This window comes from Gavia stellata, chromosome 2, assembly GCF_030936135.1.
Source record: "Gavia stellata isolate bGavSte3 chromosome 2, bGavSte3.hap2, whole genome shotgun sequence".
Taxonomy (NCBI): Eukaryota; Metazoa; Chordata; class Aves; order Gaviiformes; family Gaviidae; genus Gavia; species Gavia stellata.
This window is the reverse complement of record NC_082595.1, coordinates 48,842,383-48,861,668: the sequence shown is the minus strand read 5'-3', so window position 1 is coordinate 48,861,668 and position 19,286 is coordinate 48,842,383. Positions and strand designations below refer to the sequence as shown.

The 19,286-nt window shown below is 38.2% G+C and overlaps 1 protein-coding gene across 1 annotated transcript in view; it reads right to left on the bottom strand.

The window, feature by feature from the left end:
- Window positions 1–19,286, bottom strand: part of MAP7 (microtubule associated protein 7) — a 104,478-nt gene that overhangs the window by 35,670 nt on the left and 49,522 nt on the right. The window contains 2 exon segments of the mRNA XM_059831417.1: window positions 9,874–9,951; window positions 15,244–15,312. Coding sequence (XP_059687400.1) covers window positions 9,874–9,951; window positions 15,244–15,312 — 147 coding nt within the window.

The following is a 19,286-nucleotide window of genomic DNA, read 5'->3' as shown; positions in this document are numbered from 1 at the left end:
CAGGTCCCAGAAATTTTTGTGTTCTAAAAAACATGTTAACTTGCTTTTAAAAAGTCCTGGACATTTGATACCTTTGGATCTTCATGAACTGACAGATGGGAGCGCAGGAGGAGATGCACATGAATGTCACGAGACAAACATCACCAAGAACCACATTAGAAAACCATACACAGAAGGAGCTGATTGATAACACAGCAGCAACAGGGAACAAGGACAGCAAAATGTCAAAAAGACTTTCAATTTCCAAGGCCAGCAATGTAATGAAGTTCTCTACCTAAGTCTGAGACAGTATTTTTTTTAAATTCAATCTAGGGAAAAAAGGGAAGAAAAAAAAAAGAGAGCCTATTCTTATAATCACGTACTTTAGAACAGCAACTCCAGCCTTCAATTAACAGAAATATTTGTGTTGACACAACCACATACCAAAACCAAAAAACCACAAATGCTTCTATGTGTTCAGAGCAGACGTTGCAATCACTTCTTGTAACGCTAGGACTCACCCTCACCAAACTGCTCTTCTGCGCTTTCCTGCCTACTCAAACAAATCCCATCTCACCTAATAAAGAATTTTGATTGCACTCTAAACCTTATGTATTTGCATACTCAGCCTCATGAAAAATCTCCACCCTGAGTAAACGAGTTCATATATAGAGTTTCCCCCTTAAGAAAACAGCTCTCTACCATTTCAGATATCAAATGCTTTGCTGAGAAAAGTAGGCAGCATGCTTAGCTTTGCTGTGGTATACAAACTAGCAGAGAGGTGTTTGTTCAGCAGCTATAAGCAACCATAAGACACCCTCTTGGCAAGATGGGTGAAAGTTCAGCAAGATGTTTGCAGGAAATTTAACAATCATATCTAGAATAATGACAAGAAGGAATAGTACTGTTGCTTAGATAATTACCAACAATAGGTGTGAGAAGTGACACGTACAAATGTGAAATATTAATGCAAGAGCCATCAGAAGATTTACAGAAATACTTTCCTATGCTAATTTAGTTAAGTGACTTGAAGGAGAACATGAACTACAGACTAGGGTAGAAAATAGCAGAATACGGCAAAAAAAGCAGCTTCCAGGCCAACTGAAATCTGCAAAGGCTCCTTCTTCTATATTAAAGCCTTACAACGCAACAAAATAGAGCCAAATGCAAGACTAATTTGTAAACCAGCAACATGCAACTGCTGCCCCTTCTTGGGAGCAAACAGCTCACCAAGAGAATGGATGGACAGAGATGGCTCTCACTATGATCTACCCTTCTTCTGTGACTACATGACCCCTCATGAGGCTGTCTTTCTATCGCCCAGGTCCAGGGAATACTGAGCACAGGGCTCAGACTAAGCCCACCTTTTCCAACAATCGGGGTTACAGCCTGAACAACTGAAGTGTAAGACATGTAACCTCTGAGGTACCGTCCCCTCTTTTTGTCTTTGCCTTCTACTTAACAGTCCAACTTCACTACCAATACCTTGGGCAGAACCACTGTCACCAGAAAGGTAATGATTTTTGCAAAAGCTTGCTCTTCCTATTAGCTTCTGCACAGCTGGATTGCAGAATGGGGTCAGCCCAAGAACAGGCAGCCACATCAGTGACCTGTACTGTTCTTTCCACTTATGCCACATGCATTTATCTTGTTTTCTTCAGCAAATGAGGATAACATTCTCTAAAAGCAGCAAGCCAGTTAATTTCAACGAACTTTTAAAAAAAAAACCCAAACCTTATTATCTTTAATACCATCTAAAAACTGGCAAAAGACATTTCTAAAGTACTTAGACTTAAAGGGAAAAAGAATAAAAAGTATCATTAATCTCTGAACTCTGCACTGCAAACGTTTCATGTTAACTCCTCCTTTCTCCTGAATCTTTCATGAAAATTTCAGAGAAAGTTAACACTTCACATCTCCCTATTCAAAACACACACTTTTAAAAATTGTATTAACTTTTACCCGTTTTGGTGATGTTTCATGACCATTTTAACCAAAGTGCTGGCTGACACCAAGAGGAGCAGCATTTGCCCTCCTCTAGGCCCTGAGTTTGTACTCCTCATCATCATGCTGATAATGTTGTTCACAGGACTGAGATCAGATGGATCAAGAAACAAGCTGGTTAAAACCAGGTTGCTTCGATACCTTTTTTTCTTCCAGCACTCTCAGCTGTGGCTGGTCCTGGTGGAGATTGGTCAGTCAGGGCAGATGGGTAAGCAAACATGCTGCTGAGTGGGTTTAGTGGGTTCTGAAACCAGAGGGAGCATCAGGGCAGAAACAGGACTGCTGGGCAGCGCAGCACATCCTGCCTGAGCTCTCCCAAAGCGAGACAAGGCTCAATAGTTTGCTGAATCTGACAACAGGTCAATGCAATAAATGTAGAGAAGGTGATTTTACCTTGTTGACACCAGACTAATTCAACCCCAGCCTACACCTAAAAAGGAAGATTATAGAATATGGCTTCTTTGTATCTCACAGATTTATGAAAGCCTCTGCCTCAAGCTCTCAGTTGTTGCCTAATTCCACACATATGAAATTCAAAAGTCTTTGTCTCATCTTCAGAGACCTCTGCAGTTCTGTTTTGAGCAATATCACATTCCTGTTTCTCTGACAAGTTATACTCCTAGCTTAGGATGTGTTTTCTCCAAAAAATAATTCTCTCTCGTCCATCAACCGAACCAACTACTATATGCTGGACAGAAGTTTCACAAAAGGCACAGTGAGGCTGGGAAAACATGCCTATTACTCATGAGGACAGAAAAGGAAGGAAACACACACTCAGAGTTTGAGTTTACGGGCCTGAACAGGTAAAATATTTTACTTCATAAATCCAAGTTTGAACAGAACTTAACTAATAATACACTGTGAACAACACAATACTTTTAATCATTTTTCCCATTTCAACACTAGATTTTTATCATCTTCTTTTTAGTCAAATAATTGTCCATTGGTGCTAGACTGCAGTAATGTTAAATAACTGTTAAATGCTATTCCTGCAGGATATAGTATTACTCTCTCCTTCTGTTCTTCTGTATAATTACTTCCTGTGAGTCTTCTCCTGCTAGTTTTCATCTTCAGAATTGTTTCTTATTTGAGTCTACTGATATGTTTCATTTCTGATACAGAAATGTTTTAGAGGGTTTGTTTCAGTTCCGAGGACAGTGTTGCACAGATGCATATAGACACAGAGCTTGTAATACTTTAAAAAGGTATATGGTTTTATGCATTTATTTTATTCTAACATGCATGAACTATAACAATTATAGTTTCCAAATAATTTCCAATCTTTATTACTTGTCTATCTGTGGATGTCACCGAAATGGATCAGGGAGAGAGACTCATTCCCCATCCTCCTCTTAAAAGGAAATCTGGAGTTCATTTCATTTATTGCATGCAAAATTTGATCTTTGTTACAAGCTTTAGCTTCCCTAGCTAACCATTCAAGAGTGGAACTAGATTATTCCCTTATGCAACATCATATGTTTACAATCTAAGTTAGACCCAACTTCACATAGGAAATGCTCTAGTTAGACTCTTACAGCACCCTGTCACCATGGTGCTATACAAAGGAATTTAAAGAAAGAAAAAAAAAAAGAGTGCACACACCCTGTTACATAGACCATGAACACACTAAGTAACCCAAACAATGTAATTGTTAAAAAACAGAAGTCAATGACATAATTTTGCAGAAGTTTTGAAACATCCATTCTCTTTGAAAAAGCTAAGAGCACCTAAGGAGCTTAGTAGCACATATGTCATGGAAGTCTATCTAGCTGCAGCATGTTGGCTTTTACTCAATAGTCACTTACATACATACTCTTATGATCATATTCAAGACAAGCCACTGTTGTAAGCCAAAAAGATTTCCATGGATCCTGAGATCATCTGGATCTTTTGTGCCTGAAATCTGCTTGCAATAGCAACCCAGCATGAAAAGGCTCTTTGGTTTTCTACTGAAAATAAAGCACTTCCTGAAGGATATGAGCGATTATGAGAAGGAAAGAATAAAAAACAAACTTTCTTAAACTGATGTCACTGGAATATTAATTTGCCTATAAAAGACATGGAGATTGAGTGTTCTTTCTGTCAAAGTAAATGGTTAGACCTTCTTGGGACATTATTTGTGGTGATCTCCATAGGCTTCAGCCTGTCATGTTGTTTAGAAAAAGTAATGAAAGTAGTATATTTGAACTTTCAAGACTAAATTCAGAAAGAGAACTAACTTTCACATACACCCTCACTGCCAGGAAGACAATCAGAATGCTAGACCTCTAGATAGAACACTAACCTTCAACTTTCTGCTCCTCAGAGAAGGGATGTTTAAATCATACTTTTTGATAAGGAAAGCCAGCTCAATAACAGAAACACGTATTAGTGATGGATTACCAAGGCAAATGGAAGTGTTAGGCTAAATAAATTATAACAAAAGAAATAGAACTGATTTCAAACAAATATAAAAGCTGTATCTTTCCATCACCTTTAAGTTACAGGCAAAAAGGCAGCTGAAAATATATACCCATCTGTTAACATGAGGAAGCTACTAATTTTATGCTTGGACAAAGTATTTTAACTAGTACATAAAAGCATGATTTATGATACATCTGCTTTCTGATAAAGAGAGTAATATCTGTTTAACTTTTTCCACAGATAGGGAAATAATCTTTCCTGCTTTTAACTTTTTTTTTTAAAGTATTAATTCCTACATTTTCTCTTATTAGAGAATCAAAGTGAAGTATCTCCTTTGTTTTCACTGCTTCCTGTACGCACTACTGACATTCTTGCATGAACTTAAGGGCTCAGTTTTTGCCATCGACAAGGTAGGTATATACAGTGACATAAGTTAGTATCCTTAGATATATGATATCTTCAGGAAAAATAAAAAGTTTACAATAACATCTTTTTATTTCATTCTCGTATTTATGAATTTGCAGGAACTTTTTTTGCTGCTGTCCCAGACAGAAATTAACAAATTGTAGTCTAGGGTAAAAATTGAAGTTTAGTCAAGGGTTAAAAAAGCCTACTCTAGGGTAAAAATTATGGATATTAAGCTCTATTCTGAATACATAGGTATGCTTCCAGAAGCACAGCAAGCCATTTTTCATACAGACACATGCAAATGCCTTGCTGATAGAAGGAATCTGCAGATGAACCTTCAGAAAACACCTCTAATTTTGTCTGAACAGCTTGGAAGAACAGCCACTTTATAGGACGTGGAAGGGGAAAATAACCACTTTTGATGGCTCCTCCAGAAACTATGCTAAGAGCTATGCCCAGTGCTGAGCCAATGCTGGACTCCAGTATGGGTACAGTCCAACAAAAAGGTTTTTTCTGGGGGCTGAGCCTTAACAACTTCATGATACTTCTCTCCCTCATAATAAAAGACATTGTCTGACAACATGCAAGAATCATTCAGAGAAAGGTTGGTCCTTGTTCAAACAGTACCTGTATGCTGAAAGCTTAAAAGGCATAGGAACATTTACATTAAAGCTGGAAAATACAAAAGAAAAGTCACAACCTGACCCTTGTTCTATCTCATTACTTAGTGCAATGTGTAAATTTGAACTCAGTCATGTGATACAAGGACACAAAATTAGAGCATAAAAACAAGATTTAGAAATTGAGGCCTGGACATGCTGTTAATACCTTCTGCTTGTTTGCAAACTAGTAATGCTGGATTAGATTACAAAGCAACATAATTAAGGCTATATTTCTGGCACCTCTGAAGTGGTAGCAGAGCAAAAGAAAACAAGGTCAATCAAGAAAGAAACATTCCAATATTAAGACACACATAAGACTTGAAACCAATCAATTTTACACCAGAATTAACTAATTTAATGTGGGAGATGTTAACTGCAAACCACGCACGTTTCTTCTGTGGAAATCACTTTGTAGTTTCTTTCCCCAATCACGCACACAGACAGAGTGCCATTCTTTGCAACAGTTTTAGGCTGTGAGGGAAGGGGGAGCACACGTTAAGTGTCAGAGCCTCTTATTTTCTGTTTATCCATGTGAAGCAAGGGGAAGTCCCCGCAGCTCCTCTTCTGCTGTCTCTTTAGTCCTTTTTCTTCTGATTTACTGCCTATGTAAAGGCAGATCAGCCTAGCACCACCCTTTCTCAGGCTGCCTTTTGCATCCACCTTGGACGGACAGCTTACCTGAGTAAAGGTCTTACAGTCTTTGTCAGTCTTTCTAGCCTTTATCTTTTCTGACTTTACAGCACTGACCTCAGCAATAGCTTTCTCCTCTGACCACTGTTTCACCTTTCCTCACTGCCAGCTCTGCACTGCCTGACACTGCAATTGCCTCTCCTTGCTGCATTAGCAGAAAAGTGGATCACTGATGCTTTAACTGTACCTAAAAATGGGAAAATTCCATCAGGCCACAGAAATTGCTGAATGATTGAATTAAAAGGTGAACTTCAGAGCTGTAATTAAAGCTGAAGTTAACATTAGATTCTCTAAGCCAACCTTTCCCCAGTAACCATGCTCTGAGGGATATTCAGCACAGAAATCTTTAAACTATTCTTCCTTAAAAATTGTTTTCTTGTCTTATAAACCCTTCCGACAATCAAGTCCTCTGAGGTCATCCCAAAATGATTCATATGCTAGAGTCACTGATTCCTAGTTTCTGTGGGGCTCCTGACTGTGGAAGTGTTGGATAAAGTTCTGTCCCCAACTGCCAGAGAAGAGAATAAGCCAAAGGAATTCACTGACAGAAACAAACTATAATTTTTATTAATATGATATTTTGCCAATCATCACTTAAAAATGGGAGAGGAATGCATATCGTAATGCGATCTTTAAAATACTATTTTAATGCTTATACATTGTTAGTATTAACAATTTAATGGATTTAGCCAACCTGAAACACAGACATATTCTAAAAACTAAGATTAATAACACATTTCCTTAAATGAAGAGTTAAATCACATGGAAGGATTATCGTCTTTTCTTCCCAATGCCAGAAACTAAACGAGCCATGTGTCCTTGTCACAATCATAATTATGATAAAAGGTCAATCTTCAAGCAGGATTAGCATAGATAAAACATACATAGATGTAAGACTTAAAATAGTTTTCTCAAGAATCAGGGACTGAGATACTGCAAAGTAAAAGCAAGAAATCCCCAACTCTGCCTCTTTGCTAGGCCACTATCTAAGGCTATCCGAATGAAACCCATTTTAAAATCCCAGTAACTTTCCCTTTTGAAAAACACGTTTTGATTTTTCTTTCCAGTTACAGAGAACCAGGTCTATGCTAATAAATGGAACATGCCCAGAGACTAACTGGCATGGAACAACTTTCACCTGTACTATTAAACTTCTACCCTCCAAAATGGTGACAGTACTCAATCAACACATGAGGAAAGCCCATGGGCCTCCCCCGCCGATTCCCAAATCCTTTCTGGGAATCAGCGAGAAGACAGCTAGTTGGCTGGAGCCAAAACACTGCCAGGATCCATTAAACACTTTAAGAGCAAGAACAATTTGAGTTTTAGCACCAGGGAATGCTCTTCAGCACTGTTTAATTTGCCAGTACAGATACAACCAACATAGCAGAGTTAAGGGTAAAGTCCCCCTACTGAAAAAGGTGCAGGCAAATCCTCCAGAGTGCAGAACACATACTGACACATACCACAGTGAAAACCGCATCTATCACAGCACAGCAGAACTTGAAAAAAAATTAAAGCTTGAGAGTGAACAAAAGAGGAAAAAAATAGGTCTCAAATCAATCCTCCTATAACATTAGAATATTGCCCAATAAAGAAACATAATCGTTATTTAACTGGTACTCCACATGATCTCAACAGAAGGGTCAAACAACTTAATTTTCATGAAAAGGTAATGTGACCTCCTGCGGTTCAAGTTGCTGAAAGTACAAAACGAAATTGTTAGATTACTACCAGCTCTAAACTTGCAGAACTGAACACTGTCTTTTTTTGGCAGAAGAGAATAATTTCACTCGACGTATGACTGAAATTCTTAACTTCTGCTTAAAAAGAAGCCTTTGCTGAACTTGACAGATCCCCTGAATAAAAATGAGAGCAAAATTAAGTTTAAATCCAGCTTAATTCTATAAAAAAAGTCCTTCCCTTCAGTTGCTTTAATGTTGCATGGCTGACGTCCCACTATTAACAAATCCAACTCCAGTTTTCAGCAAGACACATTTATGTAACAACATTATACAACTTGATGTTTAGGATAGACAGCTTAGGCATTTCTTTGCTATGGTTCACATGACATGAGTGACTGATTATCTACATTCTGCACCTAAAAAAAATGAAGCTTGCATGCCATTGTAAAAATCACTGCTTTGCTGTACTGGAACACAAATCTCGAGAGACAGCTCCCTCAACCATAATGTTAGAAGACAAATACACAGATGAAAGTACAACACAACTTTCAATTTTCTTGTTAGTTCAAAATAATACTTCATGCAAGAAAACACAATATACTCATACATCACAGGGATATGCAGAACTCTCCCATTTAGGAATGAAGGATTCCATGTCAAATTTAAAACACCCTACAATTTGATGGTGCTTTTAAAATGTCACACAAAATGACACGTTTCTCAACAGAAGTCATGTCCTTCCAGTAACAGATATTAACTTATCAATAGCTAGAAAAATCAGAGTTCAGGAAAACTTAAGGAAAGCATTTCTCTCTGCACTTGAATAAAGCATTGTTACTATACAAGGATCGAACCTGAAAAAAGAATAAAGTCAAGACATGGAAGTGTCATCTATGACAAATTAATTAAAATGCGCCGGTAATCTCTATTTGCTCCGGAATCTGAAAAAACTAAGCCTAGGCATACCATCAACCTCAACTCCAAGAGCAGCTTTTTAGGGACTGGCAAACATCCTGTCATGTTATCCCTTTGAGCAAGCCAAAACCAAAGCTTTCTTTTTCCCCTCCAAGACAACCCTAGTGATTCATGCATGGCTAGTACAATGTTATAAGGTGCTGTAAAGAAGGAAAGATACTAATATTATTAAGACCTATATGCAATAAATCATGACTCTCCAGGTTAGAAAAAGCAGCATAACTCTGGCTGGAGTTATGACATAGTTCTATAAAGTTACAGAAGCTAGAAAATGGAAATGAAGAACTTCTGTTTCTCAAGCCGTAAGAACAATGCAGCATCCAAAGAAATCAGCGTGAACGTTGAAAAAAAAGAGGAAATACTGTGTTCCTCAACCTCTCAACTGCCACAGAATGTTGGGACAGCCAAACTTATAAATAGTTTTCAGAAAGCCATCAATTTGGGCTTCACACAATTCTATAATTCTACCACCACCACACTCAGTATACTGCCCATCACTAGCTGCTTGTTAAGTAACCTTCACCTTCCCTATTCACTTGAATACTGTTATGCACACTCATGCACAGATGACATTTTATAAGATATTGAGCACATCTATTTGACACCTACTAAAGGTTTTACCTAACAATAATTCAAGTTTATGTAGAAAAATTCAAACAATACATTGGCAACATATTCTGCAATTCTATTTTAAGGCAATAAAGGATGCAGTCAACACATTAAGACGTCCAATCTTAATTGGTAAAAAAAATTCTAAAATTTGAAATTTCCATTTACATCAGTGAAGCTTCCTTGTGTGATTTCAGAAATCAACCCATTTTTCACTCAGATTCACAAAGGTAAGTAATAAATATGTGACAGGTATAGCAATGATGAATCCCAAGAAGTGCATGAATTAAAAGATACACTGTTACATCTTTAAAGTAGATCTAGAATGACATTATTGCATATCTAGCATAATCAGTTTGCTGAATGCTCCTAAAAGCAAACTGGCAAAAACACTGCATGCAGATGACAGTGCATTAAAAAACCAAACAATAAAAAAGCCAATATAGAGTAGGCCTTACCTAGCTGTTTTTCTCGTTCTTCTCTCCGTTCTCTAGCAAGCCGTTGCCTGTCATCAACCTTCAGTATTGTTGGATGATCTGTAAATGGAGGGAGGGCGAAAATATTAGGCATACAGCATAAAATCAAATAGTACCATAAACAAGCTTTTAGGGGAATGACCACTAAACAACCCTAGTTATTCTGCTTTCAAAATAGATCACATTTTCAGAAATCCATCTCATGAAATAAAATGGAACAATAAAAAAAATGAATGTATTCTAATTACCAAGATGTAAAACACTCAAAGAATAGACTAAGTTGTAACTCTGAATTCCAAGCAAGACTACTGCCCGTGAAAACCCAGGAAGAAGTTTTGTTTTTAAGCTGTAACAACTCAATTGTTTGAGAGCATTCTGACAAAATACTGCCTATTATTCCATAACCTCTCCAAAATGCATCCACAGGAAATTCTCTTGTAATGCAGCACCCTCTTCCCACCAGCGTTGCCTCAAAAAACCCAATAAGCCCTATTTCACAAGACTGAAGAAACTCAGTACCCAAGCATAACGGGTTGGACGAAAACACTGTAGCAGTTCCGGTTGAGCTTCTGAAGATAGCATGATATCGATCTCCACAGATGTTTGTGTGCACGTGTGTTGAAAGCTCTGGCAAACACATTAAAACAGTGCCTCACATGCACAGACTGGTATAATACCAGTAAAGTAAGATGATAGTTCCCTCAACTATCCTTGTAGATTTAAAGTTAGCCATACGATTGTTTTAAAAATATCTGCAACTGACCACTTGGATCACAGCAATAAGACTAAGAATAATATGAGAAAAATCTGTGTCAGACCCCAGGCTTGACTATAAAAATTCAGGCTTGGTTGGAAAAATATCACTTACTCAGTGAGCTCTCTGGAAAACAACAAAATGCTAAACAACTAGCATCCTACTTCCAGACTTGGCAGTGGAGCTGTTCCAGACAAAAAGGGAACAAAATCCAAGTTACCAATTCATCTCAGCATGCTGCCAAAACTAATTTCCTACTCATCCTTAGCCTGTTCTGTTAAACCTGGAAAGCTGTTCATTTTATGCTTTTTCACTAGCACTGAAAAAGTCTGCTTTGAATAAAAGCACAAGTAAACAAGAAAACCCACAGAAAAATCAGGAAGATTTCTGGGTATAAAGAAATAGTCTGATTTATTTTAGTATTGAGGGGAACTCAGTTTTTAAGTATTTTAAGATTAAGAACTACCTAGAATACTGTCTCCATAGAAGTGCACATAAAAACAACAGATTCTTTTCACTATTCAGTGTGAATACACAAGTGATTTGTAAAAACATGTAAAGTCAGCCTATTTGTGTATAGACCGCATACCTATGAAAAAAGTTACTAGCAAAACAATACAATGGGTCATAAAAATGAGGTTAAAGATATTTGCAAAAATAAATCCATGAAGTGAGCATGTGCTAGACAGATTTTTAATAATTATTTGAATTAGATGAAAAAAATCAGTAATGTGCATTTCATACTCTAATGGAAGTTTCTGCATCAGGATGACAGGACTTCTTGGATGAAAGAGCTGACTGATGGCTAGCTTCAGTTTTATTATTCTTGAACTCTCATCAGTGAAAAAACCATCATCTCAACAATGGTCAGAGACTACAGCCCCAATTAATAGTGTTAATAGGGATGCAAAGTAAGAGCTGCAAAGAGAAAACCCATTGCATAGCTGGTAGGAAGAACATTCAAAACATGATAGTGCCAATGAAAGGTGCAACAAGTGGAAAAGCCACCAGCAAAAAAGGTAATCCATCACCCAGTTACAGATCAAACCTTTAATGTTGGTTGAATAGCACATGGTGCTGTAATTTATGAAACTATGCCTAGCCATGCCAGTGCATAGATTTGTCCAACGTACGGTGTAGATTAACATCTGGCTGATGTTAAAAAGTGTGCTGCCTTGCATGCAGTCTCTTCAGCATGCAGACACAGGTCAAAAGGGTAATAATATTCCTTCTCTCTCATGGCTGGAACACAAGATTCACAAAACATGAGTTTCTGTAGCATGAGTAATTAGTGCTAGTGGATTAATGTGCACGCAATATGAATTCCCCTGGAAAACAAGGACTCCCTTCAAGGGCTGTCAGCAAAGTCAATGTAACATGGAGTAGACAGAGAATGATGAGACAATGGGGAATAACAAAATCCTGCTTCTTTCAGAATGTACTATTCTCCTTCCAGAGATTCCCTGTTGGGGAGAACTAGCAATTCTTCAAAGAGGCAGGAAGGTTACATGTACAGGCAAACTGAAAAGGTCTCCCTTAAGAATTCCTAATTATAAGCAAAGGAAGGAATAAAATAAATTTTTAAAGCTGCCCTCTGCCATTCTTTTTTAAGATATCCAATTATTTTTTCTATATCACACACCTGATAGTGTTCACACACACACAGCCCCTGTCCCATCACCCCAGGATATTAGAACAATCCTAAAGAATTCACATTAAGTTCAGGCTATGCAGAGTATAAGTATGTCTTCCGTAACAAGCTATTTTGCATACATTTGGGAGCACAAAGAACTAAATCAATATTGGCACAAAGATGGGGATAACACCTTTGTAGCAGACCAGCATTGCCTTTGCTCTGCTAGAAGCTGGAGCATACATTACTGGTGCAAATCTTCCACTGTTAATTAAAATGTCTTTTCTGAGCCTTGAAAATGATCCTTCCAGTTTGGCTACAAGCCCAACCTCCAATAATTGCATTCTGAATCCAGCTGATCTGCTGGCACCCACAGTACATAGTTTCAATAGCTTCAAATTGTGGCAAAACAAGAAAGTTCACTGGGCCTGCTCCCCATTTTATTTCTCAGGTCTCTGCCCATTAACAACCCGCCAGGCAAATACCTGGGGGACTGGTGTTTCTTCTGATTCAGTGGGAATACCAGGACAAAATACAGAAGGTACTTTGTGCCCTCTCTTGCTCATATTCGTCATCAGGCAATAACTGTAAGTTGCTGCACAAGGAGATGGGAAACGTCATTTGCAACAAATCCTGAAAGAATTCCTCACTTCTTACAGAAATAATTGGTAACTGGGCATATGCAAAGCCTCACAGAGAACACTCCAGGAAGACCTACAGCAGCATGTGGAAGTTGCAGTCTGGTTACGATGCAATGTGTGTGAACTCACGCTCAGCAACCTATTTCACTACACTTATATAACATACAAATGCTTAATATTATGCCTGAGAGGGATGTTTGGAGATTAAATAAGCCATAGCTCCATAAAGGGGAAATTAATTTTGTACCTATTGCTGGAAATTAAGCCTCTAAACGACATAAGAAAACAGTATTTTTCATAAACTTAGAACACTTATTGTGAGTTCAAAATAATTTTTTAAGAATTTACTAGTTTGTTTAAAAGAGTTTAGAAGCCATGAACAGTATTTTGCAGAAATTCAGCACTGAAATGCCAGTCATTTTTGGTCCCTAATTATATTAACAAAAGGAAAATGCAAGCTTTTCAAATCTTCTATATAATTAATACTCATTGCACTCTTAAGCATAGTTGACATTTGTAGAAATTAGGTTGTAATTTTGCTACATTAGCAATTATCATATGTACTTACTACATATGGCCAGTTTCTGTGGCTCAGGTAACTATCAGCTGCACTCACAGTGTGACTTCAAAAGTCAAGCTACTACTATTCTTAATTTCTATCTATAATCCTCTCAATCTCTTCTCATAAAGAGCTGCTTCCCTTCTGCCCTTGACCCCTAGGGTGCTAATTTCTTGTACTAAAGAAACTAAAAGGGATATCAAGTAGAAAAAAACAATCAGTTTGTATGTTAGTTCACAGGGGTGCTGCAGGGAGAAAGAAACATAAGCCACAGCATTATTTGAAAAGATGCATTGCTTGGATCTCAAACTCTCTTCCCTTTGTCTAGCTCCCTTTGCACTGCCATGCACACATTTAGAGTTGCCTTGGACTCCTAATATTTGTTCATCCTGTAGACCCCTTCCAGACAATAATGACATCGTTTATAGTGACAGCTGTCACTCCTACCGCAAACTCTTTGGTTTTTAACCAAGACATTGTTTGACACAAAATTCATATGTAGTCTAAAGAAAAAAACAACAAAAATATCCCCAAACAAACAGAAAACAAACCACCACCTCTCAGAACTCTCCAGCACAGATTCTCACTAGCTGGGTGCAGAGCTAAACCCCGCACATGTGCCTCTGCCCTTCCTCTCTCCAGCCCCAGGAATTCTGCATTCCTTTCTACACACCAGCATAAATGAAGGTAACATAGGAGCAGCTAGGATACGCTCCTGAGAAATGAAAACTGGGATTGAACTACTGCAGGATAAAGTGGATATTGAATGCTGTCCAATGCCAAGTGTTCTGGTTTTGCTGTGGAAGCGGGTAATGTTATCTTCATCTCTCCTTTTTTTCCCCCATTGCCTTTCTGATTGAGAGCAGCCATGAATACTGCGCTTTGTGCTGGACACAGTGCTGCCTGGCAGAGCATGCAAGGTGTGATCTGCACGCAAACAGCACTGGGATTGCTTTCCTCTGGGGACGTAGGCCAGAGGTTGCCAGTTCGGGGATAGAGAAAAGTCTGTCAGTACAAAACAACCACTGAGCTACCAGGCTGTCAAGGAGTTGAAAAGGGGGTGCATACAGTGTGCCTAGTCCTCAGCAACACAAGCACCTATGCTTTCTCAGGCATCTATACAAGATCATTATTAATTGCACATTTTAAATTTGGATACCTGAATTGCAATACAGGCAGAATTTAGATACTTAAGTGCTCTTCTGGATCTTGGTCTAAGCATGCAAGTGGACCAGACTCATGGCATCAGGGACTACATTAAGCATTTTAGTACACAGACTTTCAACTGTGTAAGCAAACAGTGATTTAAATCCACACAATGTACCAATCAGGTATGGTGAAGTAATGACAAACATCTGCCCACTGCATAGAGTGTATTACAGAATATGGCATGCTTTGTGGTAAGTGAAGAAATGTCTGAACAGAAGCACAATCATATAAAGCTGTAAATCCTTGCCTACAGCAGATAATTCTCATGCAAGCACATATGCAAGTATAGTGATGTCTGTTGCCTTATCTCACTTCCCAACCCTCATTCCTAAAGCTGTGCTAAAAGAAAAATAGATTTTTTTTCAGTTTTGCTTCTTTGCAAACCACCAGAGATTCCAGCCTAACCCAATACAACAGTCACTGATACCAGTTTTGACTGAAACAGTAAGAGAGGTATAAAAGCATCAACATTTTAGAAGTTCCTAAGATGACAGCTGTTTTCCATACACCATTGAGGCAAACAGCCTTATAACATGAAGCATGTGTAATGGTATACCTGGTTTAGTTCCGGTGTTGCTTTGTCCTGAAGTGACTTTCTTGTCTTGTATTTTAGAACCTTCAGCTGCTAAAATAAGGACGAAAAGGAAAGCGATTAATTAACCGTATTACTAAACAATAGCTCAACTGCTGTATTATAAATGCAACAAACATCACTGAATTCCCTTTAAAACCAGACCATTCTGAAATACCACTTTAATACCATTCTACATCATTTTGCATAGAAAAAACCTTGAAGGTTACACAGAAAACACTGAAGCCACAATACAAGTTCCTCATTCAAGTTAAGGAAAGAACCACAAGAAGATTTCATTTTAACAATGTTGTTTTTAACAAGGTGTACGATTTTTTTTCCATGCTGTGCTAATGGCATACATCCAGCTAATTTTTCCTCTTCCTTCTCAGTGATGTTTTTGAAACCACTACTTCCAAAGAACAGGAGCCTTTAATTTTTTTTTACTTTTTGAAATTTAATTTCCTTTGGAGGAGGCTGAATTAATCACACTGATAAAAGCAAGTTAGTGGGAATTACAGAATGCAACTGCAGAATGACTTTGAAGAAGCAAACACTCAAACATGTTGCAAAGTTTGGATGCAATGAGGAAACTGTGTTGCTAAAGGTGACTTGCAGATCCTAGGTTTCTAAAGGTATGGGACAAGATACTGGTGAAAACTTCATAGACTCTCTAGAAATTACTAACACTCATGTAGAACTAAAGAGAGGATAATTTGTGACCTGATCCTGCCAGTCTAGAAAGAGATAATTCTGGGGCTCTGAATGCCCTTTCAACAACCCTTTATATAAAGAAAAACCAAAAGATTCATTATTATACTTCAAATCACAACCATATCCTTGGCTCAGCATCTATTTGTAATTAAAAGCTAAGCCAGGAAATCAGATGCCATGATTTTCTGAGCTCACAACTCAATCTTCATGTCCAGCAGCTCCACTATAGGAGTGTGAGTCCAGAATACAGCAATCTGGGAAGAGTCTAAAGACAGACTGTAAGAATTCTAAGAACCCTTCCACAAACAATTTGAAAGTATTTGCAAGCAAGGATAAAGAGGCAGTTACATCAATAAAGCTTAGGGGAGGGGAAAAAAACCAAACAGTTCATTTAAATTAAGATATGACTAGAAATAAAAGTTGGAAAAAAACTGATTATTCCAGCTTTAAAAGCTAAACAAGCATTACTGTATTAGATCCACTTTAGAAAACATAATGTAAGTTTTTTTCCAGAAGGCTTCAAGCAATTTCCTACGCTTGTCAGCTTTAACAATATACACTTAGGCCTTCGTGCCTCAGTGAGTTCATTCCCTTCATGGCCTGACAAAAGTCTTTGTTTCCCCTTTACCTCCTTCCATAGGCATGTTTCAGGATGAACATAAAGGATAAAAGGTAGCAGGAGGAACCTATGTGACACTTACTGTACCCTTTTTGAGGGGGGGAGGCAGGAAATAGAAAAATAGCATTGAGCAAATATTTAATGTTCATGAGCAATGTTTTGCTGAGAGCAGCATTCAAAAAATCACATCATCTCACCAAAAGAGTCAAGTGTGAAATTTTAATTAATTTCAGAAAAGACACTCCCCTCCCTGACAACTGTATTAAGTCTCTTGTGATCAACATAAGTAACTACTGTTGAACCTAACAAATGTTAATTCCAAATCACAGTAAGAATTGTCACACCTTAAAGACAGTCCAACAAAAGATTTCAGTATTTTGCTATTTTAAAGGCCTCACACAAAGGATTAGTTTGACCTATAGGTAGATGGACTGATTTTTGGCAAGATAATACGAGCAACACTGATCACTTGCACCTCCGGGCTGTGTAGAACCTATCATTATCAAATCCCATACTTTTTCCTCTCAGTGTTCCAAATGGGCAGTACTAAGCCTGGAAAGAAAGTGTTTTATTCACTAGAGTTGGTGCATTTAAACTCTTTACATCTTACAATCTCTTTATACCTTACTGCTACCTTAACTGGGGGGGGGGGGGGGGGGGGGGGGCAGGTAAAACAGACCTTCCTCCTGCCTGAATCAGCCATTTAGAACATTCTTAGAAAGTCCCTCCATAATGCATGGGGAACCTACATCATGATTCCCATCAGCCTAGCCTAGGGCATCATATAGAACAAGAAACTATTCAAAAAGAGTAAAAATGTTGTTTCTGAGCATTAGTGAGAGCACTGATGTTTTAATAGCTTCAGCACAAGTTTCTTTGCATATCTTATACAGTGCATGCACATTATTTTCTTCAAGCATTGCATCATGGGATTACGCAATACTCCATTAACTTCAAAACAATGGTTTAAATGCTGTCCAGATAATAACTTGTAACGGAGCCTAGGTACACAGAGTAATATTTTTTCCATATTTCCTCTTGTTTGACATTTCCTTGGAATATATTGTGACACAGTTTGAGTACACATTCATATGACCACTCATATGACAAGGGATAAAGAAAAGAACAGATGGCACAAATACTAATTTTAATGATGGTGGATATCAAATAAGAATTGACACAAGTATTTAGTAACTAGTGTAGGTGTGCTCCCACATAAAATACCTCTTGCTCTAAGATACAAACAGATTAATCAGACAACTAAACATCTAAAATCCAAACCTAAATATTGACAACTGGTTCCAACAAGACTCAATAACCTAACACATGCCAGGAGAGACATCATTCAACTACCAAATACTTGCTCTGCTGCTTATCTTGAACCACTATGTTTACATGGAGGGAATAAAAGTTGCCTAAAGAAGTGTTAGAACTAAGAGGATATATTTCTGTGAAGCATTCTGGAAACTTAAAAGGCTGAAGACAGACTGGGTAATAGTGTAGATATATTGGGGAAGACAACAACAGAATCGGAGTTGTTGAGGCTCGAAGGGATCTCTGGAGATCATCTAGTCCATGCCCTCTGCTAAAAGTGGGGTTGCCTTGAACAGGCCATGCCCAGTTGGGTTTTGAATATCTCTAAGGATGGAGACTCCACAACTGCTCTGAGCAACGTGTGCCAGTCTTTGACCACTCTTCACAGTAGACAAGTTTTTCTTATGTCTGAACAGCATTGCCTGTATTCAAATTTTGTGCCCATCATCTCCTTCCTGTCTTGTCACTTTGCGCCACAAAGGAGTCTGACTCTGTCTTTTATTCCACCCCATCAGGTATTTTCTGATGTGTTTCTTCTGATGGTTTTTTTTTGGTTGTTTGGTGTGTGTTTTTTTTTCCTTCTAGTGTTTTTGATGTTGAACTGAAATGCTGAAAGATTTGCCCAGAGCCACACAAGAACCACATTGCCCACCCATCCCAATTGAAGGAAAGATCATACGGGTAAACACTCCACTCCGACCTTCCACCAATCGGAAAAAGCTGTAAAGAGCTGCACCACCCCACCTTCACTTTGCAAGGACCTGTTTCAGTGAACTGTCTTCCAACAGCCATCCACAAACGAATTCTCCAAACCAGGATGCTCTGGTCAGGTATTAAACTTCTCTCTTTGGCCTCCCTTCCCAGGTGAGAAGTTAGCTAACATCCATCCTCTTGGATAACACTTTCAGATAAGAAAATCAGATGAAAAGCTTTGCCTAAGCAGGGCCTACAAGGGTCTAAAAATACGCGACTTTATCTACCTGTCCAGTACATGGATTTCAGAGACTGCACAGGAATCACCCACTGATTGAAGCACTGGCAGAATCAAAACCTTGTTTTCTTTTTAAACACATCAATGCAACACTATTATTATGGTTGGAAGCCCCTGCCCCCATTTTTTAAAGGTAAAAGTATATATTTTAAAGTTAAAAGTAATTTTAAAATTGAGCTGGATTATCCATCTTACTTCAGCTATTCCTGTTAAGTGCTCAGTGACTGGATAGCAACTGATGGTGACAGAGCATTGGCTTGGTAAAAGGATTGCTCTGAACTTACTGCTTTTGTTGACTAAAGCGGTATCACTACTACTGTAACCACAACTTTATGCTCAGCATTACCTAACATGTCATCCAAAGTCACTGATGTAAAAACCTGCAGCAGC